The sequence below is a fragment of the Manis pentadactyla genome, chromosome 4 (assembly GCF_030020395.1).
Source record: "Manis pentadactyla isolate mManPen7 chromosome 4, mManPen7.hap1, whole genome shotgun sequence".
Taxonomy (NCBI): domain Eukaryota; kingdom Metazoa; phylum Chordata; class Mammalia; order Pholidota; family Manidae; genus Manis; species Manis pentadactyla.
This window is the reverse complement of record NC_080022.1, coordinates 165694748-165710945: the sequence shown is the minus strand read 5'-3', so window position 1 is coordinate 165710945 and position 16198 is coordinate 165694748. Positions and strand designations below refer to the sequence as shown.

Here is a 16198-nt window from a genome sequence, read left to right as displayed (position 1 = left end):
GGAGCAGAGTATTCACTGCCTTGGTGCCTTTGAATAAGACTCTATCTTCCCCTCTGACTCCTTTATATTCTCAAAAGAAGTTCAGCTCCTTAGGCTCCTTTATTAGGGGAGCAAAAGTCAAGTAATTCCTGAATCTAGCTTCTGAAACCCTCTAAATGGGAGCAGTGCCCCATTTCCAGAAGAGAGCCCTGGCATGTGCTAATAGCTTCCTGTTTGCTCAGCACTGTTCTGGGTACCCTCATACTGCCTCATTTGACCCTCATGTTAGCCCCTTGTGGTAGAAATCCATGCTGGTTTCACAGGAAACCAGAAGCCCAATGCAATGCTTTAAGCAATGACTGCACAAATGTCATTTTGGTCTCTCCAGCTTGAGAACCTAAGCTTTCCCTCTATTGCTTTCTCTGGCTTATTGGTTCCCTAAGATCATCTACTTTCTAGTTAGAGTTCCTTGCTTCCCTCACAGGCTATGGGCCCCTATGCCTCTAGTGGCTTCCATTGCAAGAGTAATGGAACTGGTGAAAATTCCCAAAGAGTTGATTTTAGTTGATCCTAAGCAGTGGTTGGGGGCCAGAGACCTAGACATGGAAGCAAAAGATGAGCTTCATTCTGACTCTGCCTGATTTAGGGACAAACCACTGAGTAAGAACTGTCCCTTTACTTACGTGGTTTCCTTTAGTCCTCACTGCGACACCACTGTAAAGTGGGTATTGTATCCCTTTTCCACATGAGAAAATTTGAGCCTCAGAGGTCTTGCTCCTGGGTTAGAGAAACAGCCCTGCTTCTCTGCTTCCAAACCCCGTACTTTGGACAATGCTGTCATGAGTCATTTTCTGCCTCTGTGCCCATTTTCCCATTTCTCATAAGGGGGAATAGTTGTATTAAGTAATTTTTAACAATAGGGTACACCCTTTGTATGGCAAGATGACGCTTTGACATATCCTCAGCTTGGTTTGTGTTTTTAGGCAGGTCACCTGGTAGGGTCATGAATGGCCTCCCATGGAGTTCTGTGGAGCCAGATGGTTTAGATCAAGGTTGAAGCTACATAACGAAGAGCCAGACCACAGCTTGCTTATTGGTTCTGGAATATGAAATTATTGGAATATGAATTACTTCTGGAATATGAAACAAAACGAAAAGCAGTTTTCTGGTGTATATTAGTACCTTTTTAAGAGTAGTCTTAAACATACCTGCCTTTTCCTCCTCTGAAGAACAGTCGATAAGCCAAATGTTATGAAAAAAGTGCAGTTTTTATGGGAGGTGCTCAGATCAAGTGGCAAAACTCACGAGATCCTTATCCTTTTTTTCTTCTAACCTTTTGAGAATCTAACCAAAGCATTTGGTCTTTGTTTTTTAAATGCATATAATACAAGTGTGCACACATGTCTGCAATTGAGGAAATTGAGCCTTTGAAGTCCATTTCTTGACTGGAGTTACGAGGCTGGTTTGAGAGCTCCAAAGAGAAGGCAGGAATCTGCCTCTGCCTGCCCACACTCACCCCAAGGCTCTAAGCTAGTGTGCATGCAGACTCAAAGGCCAGGCCCCCAGAAGTGTGGTAAAACAACAGAGGAAGAAGGCCTGGCTCCCTGTGACTCTCAGCGTTGGTTTTCCTCCTGGCCTCACAGATGAAAACATACAAAATGCTGCACAGGTTTTTGCATGTTAGGATAAAGTGGAAACTCCTTTGCTAAAATGTAATGTATGCTAAGAATTCTACATACTACCTTTTGCAATTCACTGGGCTCATGGAATTACAGAATTGGACCTCCACTTGTTTTGCCCTAGTACTTTGTGCTGCAAACTTGTATGACTGCCTCTTCCAGACTGTTTCCTGCTGATGGGGACAGTATAATTGCCCACTTCCTCTGTGGTGTTTTCAACAGAATGCCAATGAATGGCACTAAGAAGGAAACAAAAGGACTGTCGTGTGGTGGAGGATGTCCTGGGTGCTGAAATACCAGCTTATCCCTGTGTATTACGCAATACCTGTAGATGCAGGTCATGCTGCCACCGTTCTGGGGTTTGGGGCTTTGTTTATTTGTGCCCAAGAATGGAGAAAATGACCTGTGTTCTTGCACAACCTTGGCTCCATTGCTCTTCCCAGATGTTCTCTGAGATACAAACACCTTTATCTTTGACAAGTCATGTTCATTCCAAGAAGCCAGAGTTAACTGGGTGTTTGTTTCTGAAAACAGCTCGTCTTATATTTACTAGAGTCCAAAGTCATTAGAAGCCTCTACATGCTTATCTCAAAAAAGAAGTGTGGTAGATCACCTCCAGAGATAGCCACCAACCATTCCTTGCATCTCGTGTGTGCTGCTCTTTCCAAAAAGAGATCTATTTCTCCCCCTTGGATTTTTGGTCTGGGCTTTTGACTCGTTTTGACCAAATGAATATGGGCAGAAGTGATATTCTGGCAGCTTCCACTTTTGCTCTTGGAAACCAGCTGATACGTTTCCAAACCAGAAACTTGAGCTGAACCAAATAGCGAGGGAGCATGTGAGATACTAGGGGAGCTGAGATGTGGCAGGTGATAGGTCCCATCCTCCTGGCCAAATGCAGCCACCTAGTGACCCCTGCTGACATCACATGGAGCTAAAGAAACATCCATCTGAGTCCTGCCAGCCTAGAGAATCAGGAGAAATGCTGTCTGAAATCATTTGGGGCTTATTTGATACACAGCAGTGGGCAGTGAAAGAAGAGAACAAGTGAAAGGGCCGGAATTCAATTTGGCCTTGTAGGTGCCATCAACTGATTCCCTGTAATTGGAATCCAGATGGGCCCAGAGGAGGGCCACCGCCTTGTGTGACTCCAGGGGGGCACTATTCATATTCCACATAATGGCACCTTCAGAGCCCATCAACCAGGATCTCAGCTGTTGGTCAGATTGCTTCTGAGGTCCCTGCTGGGCCTTAGAATTCTTAGCCACCTCCTTACAGAAGTGCATCAGGAAAAGTGAGGAATAGACTCTCAAGACAGCTCAACACTTATGCTCAAGAATTCATGTGGCTTCCGTTGCTTGTTGGATTAAGTTTGCATTCATGGTTATCCTGCTTTCATGTTTCCATGAAGTGACAATCTACAAGCTTCCATCATTCCCCTACTCAGAGCCTCAACATGCAGCTGCGTGCATCTCTGTCCCCTTTTCCTGTGTTTACCAGGCAAGCCTCCACTTCAATATTCCCCAAAGTGTGTCCCATTTGACACAAAATTAGTGTAGACAAAAAGGGTACAGTAGTCAAACATGGAAAAAACTAAGTTAAATATCAGTACGTTCCATGACTTCATTCAGGGCTTAGAGGGAGACACAGGATGTAACATTTGCTAAAATTATTTGCCCTCTAATTTCTTGAGATGGCATGGTAAGGTCAGACTCTTGGAAGTTTCTTTCCTACCTATTGAAATGGTCCAGGTAAAAAGGAATTTCTTGTGAAGTCTTAAAATTCTGCCTGAGACTTGTCTGTAGGAGTGCAGCATAGACCAAGTAAATAAGGGAGTTGAGTGTGTTTGGAGCAAAGGCACCTTGGCTCAAGTCCTGGCTCTGCCGTTTCCTGTGTGACTCCAAGCACGTGACCACCTCCTCTGCAGAGTGAGGAATAATTGTGAAGGTCAGTTGTTCGGGAGAGTGATAAACACACACCCATTTGTACACAAAAGATGCAGAACTTGCAACGTCCCAGAGGAGACAGCTATTAAATGCATGATTTCCAAATGTGATCGGTGCTGCTAAGGCACTGTGTGTGAGCATAGCTGGAGGGAGCTAGCTGAGCTTGGTTATCCAGGAAGCCCTGTCTGAGGAAGTACCTTTACCCTGGGACGTGAATGATGAGTTGGCCCCTGGAGGCATGGAGTCCCTGGGGCAGCGTGCAGAGCCCAAGACAGGCAGGCTCGCGGTGTTGGTGAGGGTCTGAAGAAGCCTGGTGACAGGAAGGCGGCTAGGGTGGAAGAACCAGAGAGCCCAGGGCTGTGGAGGCCTGACAAGAGTGTCGGATTTATCCTAGGAAACAACTGTGGCCAGGAGGGAAAAGGCTGTTGTGTGCGTGGAGAGTGGAAGGGGATGGGTCTGGCAGTAAGATGGGAGGAGACAAGGATGTCTTTCAGGAGGCCGCTGCCCTCCAGGCAAGGGTGGATGGTGACAAGAAGATGAGTTTGAGATGCATTTTGGAAGAACCAACAGCAAGGGATATATTAGATGTGGGGAGTGAGGAGTAGAGGATAATTCCCAGGCTTCTGGTTTGCATGGCTGCAGACATGGAGGTGCCATTTGTGGGGATGCCATCAGTGGCGAGGAGCTCAGTGTTGGGATATACTCAGTTTGAGAACCGCAGGGTACGTGTTCAGTGAGCTGTGGCTGCTGTTATTTATTGCAGTTATTTGTATTAAGTTTGGCTTCCTCATGGCTCTCTAGAGACAGACTCTCTGAGGACAGGAAGTATGAATCCTTCACCCAAACCTCCTCCAGGGACCTCTTACGTGCTGGGTACCATTGTTGTCCCAGGGTAAAGATAAGGATAAGGTCAGTGTACTTGGGAAACCCTATTAAGGGGATAAACTTCATTATAACAACATACATTAAGTGCTGTAATGGAAGAATGTTCAGGCGCTTTGGGAACTTGGATGAAGGTGTGAAGGGGTAGTTCCCAGGGACTTGGGAAAGCTTTACAGAGACACTGACCTCTGAGTTAGAATTCACCAGGATGGGAAGAGAATGGCATGTGCAGAAACCAGAAGCTTGAGTGAACACAGCGGGTTTGAAAGGATTGTTTGGAGCGGGGTGTGGCCTTTACACAGTACATCTCAGGTCCCCTGTAAAGCCCGAAGGTCTTCAAGGACAAAGTCCAGGCACATGCTTTCAGGCTTCTAGTCCCAGCAAAGTGCCAGCACATGAGGAAACCTACTGAATATTTGGTGACTTTGTTCTTCAATGTACCAAAATTCAAACAAGAATGAAATCTCCAGTTGTCTTTGCTGATCCTCCAAGTTGGGTTATCACAGTGAACCGCAGCACTGTGGGGCGGGGATCAGTGGGGAAGGGTCCAGGAGTTCCTGGTGGGTTAGAGGTTGGAAGTGGGCAGAATGGGCAGCACATTAACGGGGAAATCTGCAGTAGTGTCAGAAGACTTGCCCCATCTGCCCCTCCTGTCCTCACTGGACATGAAAGGTGTGAGAGTGAAGGCAAGAGATATCCCCTAAGGTTTGTGCAGGGCTCACAGTGAACAATCAGTCTTAGGAGAGAAACTTTCACTACAGGTCAAACAGAAGAGTCTTACTGGTGTGCTGACACCATCCAGCCTCAGCTATCACAAAAACCTTTCCCAGCATGCAGATGAAGGCCTGTCCTCTCCCACTGCCACCTTCCCCTCCTTTTAAACAGCCTAGCCATGCCATCCCCAATGAATCAGACACCAAAAACTTAGAACCTATTTCCTTCTGTTTGGAGAGGGACACAGAGAGGCCACATGTTACATAGCCTTGTGAATTGAGGAGCCATCCACCACTGCTGAGCCCACAACTCCCAGCTCATTCCTTTGTTCGGGTCCTCTGTGCTCATGACATAGGTCTGCCATCTGGGATTTCATGCTGGCTGGTGTGCCTCTTTCTAAGCATTCTGGGGTCCTCTGTGCCCCCACCTGACTATAAAGCACTGGGCAGAGACAAGCGGGGGGCTTCCCGATGGTCCCGATGGTGGGAGGCAGGTAGGGACTTACTCCTCGAGCTCATTCTGGTGCTCAGCTCAGAGAGCAGTGCTCCGGGCATGACCAACTGCCTGTGTCCCAAAAGCAAAGCAGTTGGTTGAAGAGCCACTTAAACACATAAGAATTGCTGAAGGACCTGGGACGCAATCCTCCAAGTTAGAAGATAGTGGATTTGGGTCCTTGAAATCATGACTGGGTAGGGAGAGGGTGTCTGCTCTCAGACTGGGACTGTTACCCTTGCCTGTGACCCAAGCCTGTTTTCCCACCTGATGTCACGCCAGGCCGTTCCTACCCTCTTCCCTGTACCAGAGAAGAAACCATTCACTGTGTGTTTGTTTATTGAGCCCCTGCTGTGTTCCAGGCACAGGAGATAGAGAAGTAGGTGAGGCTCGCTCCGGCTCTGCAGTGAGCTGGGAGCTGAGTGCCCAGGGAGAGCAAGGTCACTGCAGCTCACAGCTGTACCAACAGTGCTATTAGGCATGACCGCTGCTTCAGACTGAGGGGCCTGGGAGAAACCCCAGTGAGTTCAGTGAGGGCCTGGTGGAACACGCCAATGTTGAGCACAGGAGACACATGGAGAGGAGAGCTGGTGTGGCCGGCTGGTCAGCTGTAACGTCCAGGTGGGGAGAAAGGAGGCTTCATCCTTGGGGGAGCATGCGGTGGGGGCTGTCACTCCGACCCGTGGTCCTCATCCTCTCTGCCTGGGAAGAGTTCTGTACAAGGGCCGTGGTCAGGGGAGTCTTGTGTGGCTCCTCCACCCCCAGAGGACTTACCTAGTCGTTCCTCAAGGCCCTCCATTTCCTAACTGACTCATGTTTTTTCTGGCTGTAGATACCTAGGGCAATCAAATTACATGTCCACCTGCCATATCATATCTTCCATTATTCAATCGTAAATGCCTGCAGAGCCTGGAAGAACCTACCCTCAGTTACCCTCTCTAAAGGAAGAGAAGTGGTAATCCAGTATTCAGAATCCCTGAGGCTCCCCTGGGGACGGGGACATGGGAAGTGCTGGGGACAGGAGACACAGCTTTTAGTCCTGGCTGTATTACCAGCTCATGGTGTGACTTTGGGCAAGTTGCTTTCCATCCCTGAAAAATGACAACTTCTAAGGTTCCTGTCCACACTGTATGGAGGGACATTCATTTCCAGTTTGGTATTGGGGTGACTTCATGGCCCTTCAAATGGAAAGGCTCAAACACTTAGAAAAAAAATCTCCAGGGAAAATAGAGGACTTGGCCATCTTTATTTCCAAAATTTATATTGGAAGGAGTGGGTTCTACCAGGGAAACTAGAGAGGGGTCCAGTTATGGGGGTGCAGCTCTTGTGGAAGAGGTCAGACATCCCAGAAGGCAAACGAGCTCAGGATCTTTGGCCAGCTGGGATGGCCCTTTCTCTTAGGCTGGCCGGCTGAGCTTTTGACCCCCCACCCCGGCCTCATTTACTTACCTACTTTTATGCCTGTTCATTCATTTACTGAGTGTACCCTGGGACCCATTTGGGATTATGGCACCTGCTAGAAAGTGTTAGCTGGTAGCTGCTTAGGGTGTTACTCTGCCCAGGGTGACTGACAATTAATGAAGACAGAAAACATCTTAAGACTAAAGGCAGGACTTTGTAAGGATCAGTGTTAGGGAATAAGGGGGATGTTCTGGGGGCTGTAAAACCACACATCACTCTGGCTTCAGCTGGCCCGGAGCAGGGAGCAGAGTGTGCGGCTTCAGAGCTGCGGCTGTGTCAGACTGGGGTCACAGAGGGACCACCTCTCTGCACCTTGACTGCTCTCTTCCATGGGGCCTCTGCCTAATGGCTTGGGGGAGCCTGTTCTGTCTGTCCAACTGCTTGACCCCCACTATGGAGTGTCCGGTCACCTTCTCATGCTGCCTTTGCCGCTCCACTAGAGGCTCTTAACCTACCCTCTGTAGATGGGCCTCCCCTGCCCAGGAGGTCCCGGACCATTTTTCCTCGCTGATACCCTGGTGACAGAAAAGAGAGAAGAAAGGGAGGATGCCACAGAAGAAGGCTCTTGGGAAACACGAAGGGCCAGAGCTGGGGCCTTGTACATGGAATCATTTCACAATCATCCTAGGGGTTGAGGAAAAGCCGTGGATTGGTTTGCTCATTCACTGATTCATTTATTCTTTCCTCTTTCTCCATTTCCCCCACCCCCACCCCCTCTGCCCTTCCTTCCACAAGTGCCCAGTAGGCACCTCTAATAGAAACGGCTGCGTGTTGAGGATACAGAGGAGATGGCAGACCTGCTACCTGCCCATGGTGGGTGTGGTTTCCACTCTGGGGACATCACCTATGTATCACCCATGTGACCCAGCAGGGCAGTGCAACGCAGTGTGTCAAGGAGAACATCATGCCCAAGCCAAGGAAACAAGCTCCATCTGGGCAGGGCAGATGGCCAGGGAAGCAGAGATGGGGCTAGGAGTCAACCCAGTGAGGGCACCCCAGAGGATGTGGGGAATCTTTAGGTCACTGGACTTGAGCCTGAGAGAACTGACAGGTTGGAGGGTAAAGGTCGGTTTGCTTTCTTTACATTTTGTTTCCCCTTTTCACAAAAGGGTTTTCAGCAGGGTACTTTCACTTAAAAGACATGCACTTTCAAGATCCTTCTGAGTGCAGGGTGGGGAATAGATTGATTAGGTTTTAGACCCAAGGTAATTTTGAAACTGGGGCAGAACTAGATTCATCCAGTCTCCTCCTTACCCCAGAACTAACTTCTCCCTAGGCATGCATAGACCACCTGTCTAAGGAAGCACCAGGGGAGCCTAGCCTATGGCCAAACCATGCTGGCTCCACCCCCTGCAGTGCCAGCCTGGCCAGGGCATCTCCCCCCACCTTCCTGACTTTTCAGTGGCCAGGACAGCTTGGCTCTCCCCAGGGAACTAGGGGACAGTCTGGATAACACTTACCCATTCTCTCTGGCTGGATAGGAGGTATTCCTGGGGGAAGGAGAAAAAGAATGAATGGGGGCTGCAGTGCTTCCCTGGGAGCTCCGTGAGCTGGGAAGGGCTCATGGCTCTTCGGGGTCAATGCCTCTGGTGGGTCTTCAGTGGAACTCCAGTCACTTCCCTGTCTCCGCGGGGCTGAGCCACCGAGCTGCTCCTGGCAGGAGGCAGTGTGGAGTACTGGAAAGTACACACTTTGGAGTCATTGCCACCTGGCATCAGCTGGGCATCCTTGGTAAAGTGTTAACCTATCTGAACCTTAGTTTCCCTGCTGGTGATAAAGGCAGCATGGTTGAGAGGTTCCATCACATGTGAGCAGAATAGGTGCTCAATAAATATTTCTCTTATTCCCCATGCCTTTGCTCCTCATGGGTTGTTGGATTTAGAAGAGAACTCTGAAATGGCCCAGTTCAAAACTCATTTTGTAGGGGAGGAAACTAAGGCCAAAGCATTTGGCCACAAGTTGATTTTCTGTATTTTTAAAAGCATATATTTTTATTTCAAAAGCAGTCTTTGAATATGTGCCCACCACAAAAAGAGTCAAGTAATGTAGAGGCTTTTACTCACTCCCTCGCCTCCATTCTCTATCCTAGATGTAACCACTGTTGACAGTTTGATATTTATCTAGAACTTTCCCTATGCATTTGCACGTATATGTGTGTAATGTATAGTTTTTTTTTAAAACAAGTAGGCTCCTGTCATACATACTGTCATATAACTTGCTTTTTCCACTTAACCAATATCTTGGAGATTTTTTCCATAACTTTCCAGAGATCTGCCTCATCCTTTTTAATGGCCACAAAGGCTATGGTTATGCCTAATATATTTTGACCATTCCCCTATTGATGGTTTTTATGTCATTTCCAAACTTGCTATTGCAAACAAGTTGGCAGTGAACACTCTGGTACAAATATCTCAGGGCTCATATATAAATAGAATTTCTACTGGTAAATTCCCTAAAGTGAGAGGTTGTCCAAGGGTATGCATATTTCCAACTTTGATGGATATTGCCAACATGTCCTCTAAATAGTGTGTAAAAGTGCCAGTTTCTTCATACCCTCACCAATACCACTTAAAAATACGTATATAATGTTGACAATAAGAAAGAGAAAACCGTCCAGACTTTCTCTTGTACCCCCAGAGCAAGACTGCCGACTGAGAGTGCCCTCAGGGGACTGGTTGCCTGGAACAGGTTCCTTGTAACAATTCTCTTTCAGCCAAACAGAATCAACTAGAAACCTTGGCCCCTGTGTTTGCTCATATCAGATGCCAATCTGTAGCTCCACCACCCTCCAAAGTCATCCATAGGTAAGAGACTCCTACCAGACTAGAGCAACAGACCCTGTCCATTAGCCAGGTTTAAGGTAGGGCCTCTGCCTGGTGTAACAACCCACTCAGAACTGCTCCTCACTGGGCATCTGCTCTCCTTTGTCACTCACCTCCTACCTGCTTCCCCATCAGCCCGAAGAACTGGCTTGCTTTGCCCCTCTTCACCTCCTGAAGCTGGAGCTGAATGCTGGGGATGATGCCTTCCTGGAGAGGCAGAGAGTTCGTTAGATTTGGGGAAAGGTTGGCAAGGACACAGGGAGGGTAGCCTGAGCACTAACAACCCCAGTGACACTTGCTCTGTGTCAGGACTGGCTTGTTTTTGCACGTTTTACACAATAGTGTGCATAATGTAATTAATACCAACATTTCACCTGGCACTGTTCTAAGCACTTTGATATATAAACTCATTTAATCCTCACCAAAACCACATGGAGTAAATACTGTTACTGTCACCATTTTACAGATGGAAACACTGAAGCACAGAGATTAGAAAATTTGTCCCCACTCACCAGCCAGGATATGGGAGGTGGAGCCAGAACTCGAACCCAGGTCATCTGACTCAAAGGGTCAAACATTACAGTCATAATCTCATTTACTCTTCACAGCCACCGTATGAAGTAGGGACTCTGATTTATCCCCATTTTACAGATGGGAAACTGAGACTCATGGAAATTGAGTGACTTGCTGAGAGGGAGAGATGCTTGCAGGTGGAGAGAATGATAGTGGGTGATATTAGACCAGCTTCACATCTCTGTGTCCCCAGTACCTGGCACAGAGCCTGGTGCACACAGCTCCTCATGTGTGGGACACAGAATGCTGAATGAGGGGCCCTTTCTCTGAGTCTGGGAATAGGGAAGGAGGGTTTCCTTTTCCAGGAAGGCTGGACACAGGCAAATAGAGTCCTAGAATGCAAGCCACATGCCAGGAAGCTGGAAGCTGGGGTTCAATTGGGGGCTGGCTCTTCCATCCCCAACTTCCCCAGGGGCAACACTAGAGCTCCTGGGACCAGCAAGGATCTGGCTGGGGTGCAGTGAAAACCCCTTTGCCTCTCACAGCTCATCTTGTCCCAGCTTTGGGGATTGGGAGTGGGTGGTTTTATAAACTTTGGACTAATTTAGTCACTTCCAATCTGACTCCTCTCCAGAATGTCCATGTCTGGGGCAACAGTCTTGGGCAGGAGTTGCCAAGCCTGGCCAGGAACCAGGAAAGTTTTTGGAAATTTGGACCCATTTCTGAAAAACACATGAAAACCACTTTGCTTTAGTAAAAGGCAGCCTTCAAGTGCAAGCTGAAGAGAATGACTGAATTAAAGACTCACCTTACTGCCATCCACCAGATTTCTGGGGGCCTGTTAGAAGGCATTCATTCCCTTTCATGCAGGAGAGACTTCTGCTCCCACCTGGAGCCCTCCTTATCCACTTAAGCCAAACCCCCAGCTCCGGGAGAACTGTAGGCAGGGAGCCCCGAGAGCTAGGGAGGTGATGGGACCATCCTTGACGGTACCACCATTCCTTGAGTCACCTCAATCCTATCAACGGTTGCTGTATTCCCAGCCCTGCATCTTGGGAAGCAGAAGTCTGCTAAATGAGAGTGGAAAGGACATAAGTCCCCGGCCTAGGGGCAGAATGAGGTGCTTGTGGGTGGCAAGCCCAGCAGTGCTAGTTGATGCTGATGTGTCCTGTGTGGCTGCATAGAGTTCCCTGTCACCTAGAAGCTTCCCTGTGCCTGGACCAGCTCCCCTGATGTTCAGCACAGACTCCATAATGCATGTCAAAGCTTGAAAAAGCCTTCGGGATCATCTCTCTCCCCGTCATTTCACAAGTGAGGAAACTGAAATCCAGAGACCTTCCCAAAGTCACACAGTCAGTGGAGAAGCTGAAAATTGAACCCAGGTCTCCCCATCCTGCACCTTCTCAACCCAACATGCTTCCTCCTTCAGACAAACAAGGAAGGAAATCCATCACCAGTGGCTGTTCATTCAGTGGCTCCTCCCGTGGCCCCAGGGTCCTCACCAGGACAGGGAGGAGCCAGGCTGAGCCTTGTCTGCCCTCTGGGAAGCCTTCCCTGAGTCCTGGCCCTGTTTGTCTCTGGGCTGTCAGCCTTGCTCCCTCTCTCACTGGGAGCTCCCCAGGGTCGGGATCTTTGTCTCCCGGATTGGATGTGGTGGGGCACAGATGCTGTGTTCTAAATTTTGGATTTCTCCCCAGAGACAGCACTCAGGTCAGCTTAGTAGAAGAGACTGTAATCAAGCCAGTACTTATCAGGAAATAAGAGTTTCTAAATGTGAGACAAAAGGGTGATCCTGCCCCAAGTTGACTCTGTTGAAAGGAAATTCTGGAAAATGCCCTCTCATGCAGAAACACAGAGTCAGACCTTAGGCAACGTGTGCAGTTGAAGATGCGGTACCAAGGACAAACTACTTGAGTTTTCTGTACCTCAGTTTCCTTATCTGTGAAGTGGAGATAGTAATGGCACCACACCAAGGCTGATATGAGGATTAAATGGGTTAATATTTATGAAGCATAATAACACACACACACACACACACACACACACACACACACACACACACACACACACACACACACACACACACACACACACAGACAGACAGACAGACAGTCAGGGGCCATGGCCTTGAACCTGACCGCCAAAAGGAGTCAGACAACCTGCCTTGCAGTCTACAATCTGCTCTTCTGGGCATATTCTGCCCCCTCCACCCTGGATCATTCCCTCCCTGTCCCCACAGTTACCTCCAGGGACACGGTTACCCAGGCCCCTGCTTCAGCACCGAGAGCCAGTTCCTGGTCACCTGCCACAGCGCATGCAGACAGCCCCATCAGGAAAAGCAGGGTGAGGCAGAGCAGCATGGTGACCTCTATTCTGTCCTGGGACCCTCTGGGAGCCCCTCTCAGCCTACCGCCAGTAGGCCCTTCCTCTCTCTGGCTCCTTTCATGTAGGAGGGCAAAGCTCCACCTGCTCTCTCTCCTGCCAGCTACCCCGCTTCTTAAGCTTATCTGACCTCCAGAGCCATTTCCTGGGACTCCCCTCCCTCTCTGGCTGGAAAGGCTAATGATATCAGGAGCTGCTCAGAGGAGGGACCAGATCTCTTACACTGCTGCCCCCAGCACTTGAGCCCAGGGCTTAGCACCCTGCTGCAACATCATCTTGCCTTGGCTGCGGTCCCTCTGGTGGCAGGTGCACAATGGGGCAGTGTGTGTGGCCTGGTGCTCCCAGCTTCCTGGCTGGAAACCCCAGGGGCCCTTATCATCTTGGACATGGGAGGGGACTGTATGGCTTCTCCCTTCCGGGTGCTCTGCTCCCTTGAAAGAGAGGCCTCTCCCCAGAATTTAGTATTCTACCACTTGCCTCCCCTTCCTGGCTAGCCTGAGGCCCCTTCCTCAGCGTTCCCCTCTATCTGTAGTCTGCATGTGCATAGAAATGGATGACTGCCCTAAGAGAAACAACACAGCTTTGAAAGGAATGGGTCTCCTCACAGGCAGGAATTGAGATTTGCCTGAAGAATGGCCTCCTGCTCAAATGTCATCAATTCTAAACTACTTCCCACTGCTGACAAAGTGATCCTTCTACAGCCCTAACCTGACCTCTCCCCGCTTACAGCCATCCAAGGTCTCCCCACGGGTGCCCTTGCATGAAGTCCAAGCTCCCTGGCATGGCTTTTCTCATATTAGTTCCTCCCTGTCTCCTATCCATCCATCCGTCCATCTGTCCATCTGTCAGTGTAGAACAAGGGCCCTGCAGTCACAGCTGAATTCCAATCCTAGCTCCACCACTAAATAGCCGTGTGACCTGGGGCACATTACTTAACCTCTCTAAACCTCAGAATCCTCATCTGTAAATGGGATTAATAATAGCACTTATTTCTCAAAATTGTTTGAGGATGAGAAAAGATCATGCATTTGGAGCACTTAGCCCAGTGCATGATGGTAAATATTTAATATCCGTTGCCTATTATTACTATTACTATTATTGACACTGGGTGAGGCACTGGGCCCCAGATGAGTAAGACGTCATCCCACAGTTCAGCAGAGGAAATCTGTGGTTGGCAGATAAGCTATGTTGCGTTTGGTATGTGCTGCATGGAGATGGGAGCGAGAGGAGGGTATGCACACCTTGCTGGTCTGCCCCGCAGCCATTCCCTGACCCCTGACACACTTTTGCACCTACTCCAAGGACAGGCCGAGACTCCCTGTCCCATGCTCTGAACCTGGCTGTTGCTTCTGCCTGGACCTCCTTTTCTTTTTTTTTTATTTTTTATTTTTTTATTTTTTTATTTTTATTTTTTTTATTTATTTATTTATTTTTTTAGATAATTATTTTTTATTGAAGGGTAGTTGACACACAGTATTACATTACATTAGTTTCAGGCGTACAACACAGTGATTCAACATTTATATACATGATAATTCTAGGTACCAGCTATCACCATACCAAGTTGTTACAATATTTTGACTATATTCCTTATGCTATACATTACATCCCGGTTACTTATTTATTTTACAATTGGAAGTGTGTACTTTTTTTTGGTTGTTGTTGTTAGGGCATCTCTCATATTTATTGATCAAATGGTTGTTAACAACAATAAAATTCTGTATAGGGGACTCAATGCTCAATGCACAATCATTAATCCACCCCAAGCCTAATTTTCGTCAGTCTCCAATCTTCTGAAGCATAACGAACAAGTTCTTACATAGAGAACAAATTCTTACATAGTGACTAAGTTACATGGTGAACAGTACAAGGGCAGTCATCACAGAAACTTTTGGTTTTGCTCATGCATTATGAACTATAAACAGTCAGTTCAAATATGAATACACATTTGATTTTTATACTTGATTTATATGTGGATACCACATTTCTCTCTTTATTATTTTTAATAAAATGCTGAAGTGGTAGGTAGATACAACATAAAGGTAGAAAACATAGTTTAGTGTTGTAAGAAAGCAAATGTAGATGATCAGGTGTGTGCCTGTAGACTATGTGTTAATCCAAGCTAGACAAGGGCAATAAAACATCCACATATGCAGAAGATTTCTCTCAGAACGGGGGGGTGAGGTTCTAAGCCTCACCTCTGTTGATCCCCAATTTCTCACCTGATGACCCCCCTGCGACTGTGCCTGGACCTCCTTTTCTATCTGGTGAACTCCTACCCATCCTGAAAGGTCCAGCTTAATGGTTATCTCCTTAGTGGAGTTTTTCTGTCTCTATTCCTGACTACAGCAATAATTAATCGGCCCTTTTTCTGGGCTTCCTGGTCGCAGTGAGAGGTTGTGTGGGCTGTGTTCCCCACACACGTGGCCGCCGAGAGGGAGGGTGGAGGGAGAACACAGCCCTCCATTGGCTCACTGAGCTGCACAGTCTGGTGGGAGGCTTTGAACCCGTAGCAGAAGGCGCTTTGCTCCACTTCTCCCAGAGGGGCCAGCTGGGCAGAGGGCAGTCCGGCTAGTCTACTGTTATGCCACAAGCTCTCTGAGGTTGGGCCTGTGGTATATGTGTGCTTGGCACACAGTAGGTCCTCAAGCAACGTGCACTGACTCAGTCCAAGGCAGTGAAGGCAAAGCTGAGTATGGGCAAGTGTGGAGGTTTGGGAGGACACCCATCCTCACACACCACCTCCACCAGCCTCCAGGAATCTCTTTGGTGGATCCCAAACCTGTTGGCTTCAAAATTCCTGCATTTGCTGAAATGCTGACTCCCCAGATCAGCCATTGTTTTGAGAGCCAGCCCTGGTCTCTTGTCTTTCCCAAGGGCAGGGTGTTTAATACCTCACATTCCTCGTCAGGTTTTCCACTGTTAACAAGTTCTTCCTTACAAAGAACAGTTTTGCTTTTTTTCATCCCCTTCATTTTACAGTGTGGAAACTGAGGTGTGTTGGGCTTGCTCTAGGTTACACTGAGAACTGGTGGCAGACTAGCATCCGTGGTCCTAATCAGCTGCTTACCACCTCCCACTGGGGCTTCAGCCCACAAGGGCAAGCAACACAGGGCTGGAGGCAGGTTACTGGCATGGGCCTGGACCAGGGAGATGGCCTCCCATTCTGCAGGTCCAAATGGGGTGACTTTAGGACCTAAGGAGTCTCTCTGAGCCTCAGTTTCTCCATCTGTAAATTGGAGCCACCCCCCTACTGGCTGGTGGTAAAGGTTTCATGAATTCCCATCCTTAGCGTGCACCGCCGGCCTGGTGCACAGTATGAGTTCAA

General features: G+C 48.3%; 1 protein-coding gene across 2 annotated transcripts; it reads right to left on the bottom strand.

Moving 5' to 3' along the window:
* Positions 1–5680: 5680 nt before the first annotated feature.
* Positions 5681–13343, bottom strand: TAC4 (tachykinin precursor 4). Of its 2 annotated transcripts, none has more exons than XM_057501371.1 (4): positions 12732–13343; positions 10089–10182; positions 8614–8643; positions 5681–7668 (listed from the first exon to the last, which is right to left on the bottom strand). In XM_057501371.1, exons 1-4 carry the CDS (start codon positions 12846–12848, stop codon positions 7568–7570), a joined length of 342 nt encoding a protein of 113 aa, XP_057357354.1. In that variant the 5' UTR covers positions 12849–13343; the 3' UTR covers positions 5681–7567. The 2 variants fall into 2 exon arrangements, with proteins under 2 accessions (XP_057357354.1, XP_057357355.1); XM_057501372.1 differs by having other exon boundaries at positions 5681–6406.
* Between the last annotated feature and the right edge of the window lie 2855 nt (positions 13344–16198).

Bases quoted from the DNA above. Each gene is read 5' to 3' on its own strand.
- TAC4 (XM_057501371.1), bottom strand. From the start codon at position 12,848: ATGCTGCTCTGCCTCACCCTGCTTTTCCTGATGGGGCTGTCTGCATGC. The intron at 10,183-12,731 runs GTAACTGTGGGG...CTGCCTCTCCAG, and splicing joins GGGTAACCGTGTCCCTGGAG to GAAGGCATCATCCCCAGCAT. The intron at 8,644-10,088 runs GTGAGTGACAAA...TCCTTCCCCCAG, and splicing joins GATGGGGAAGCAGGTAGGAG to GAATACCTCCTATCCAGCCA.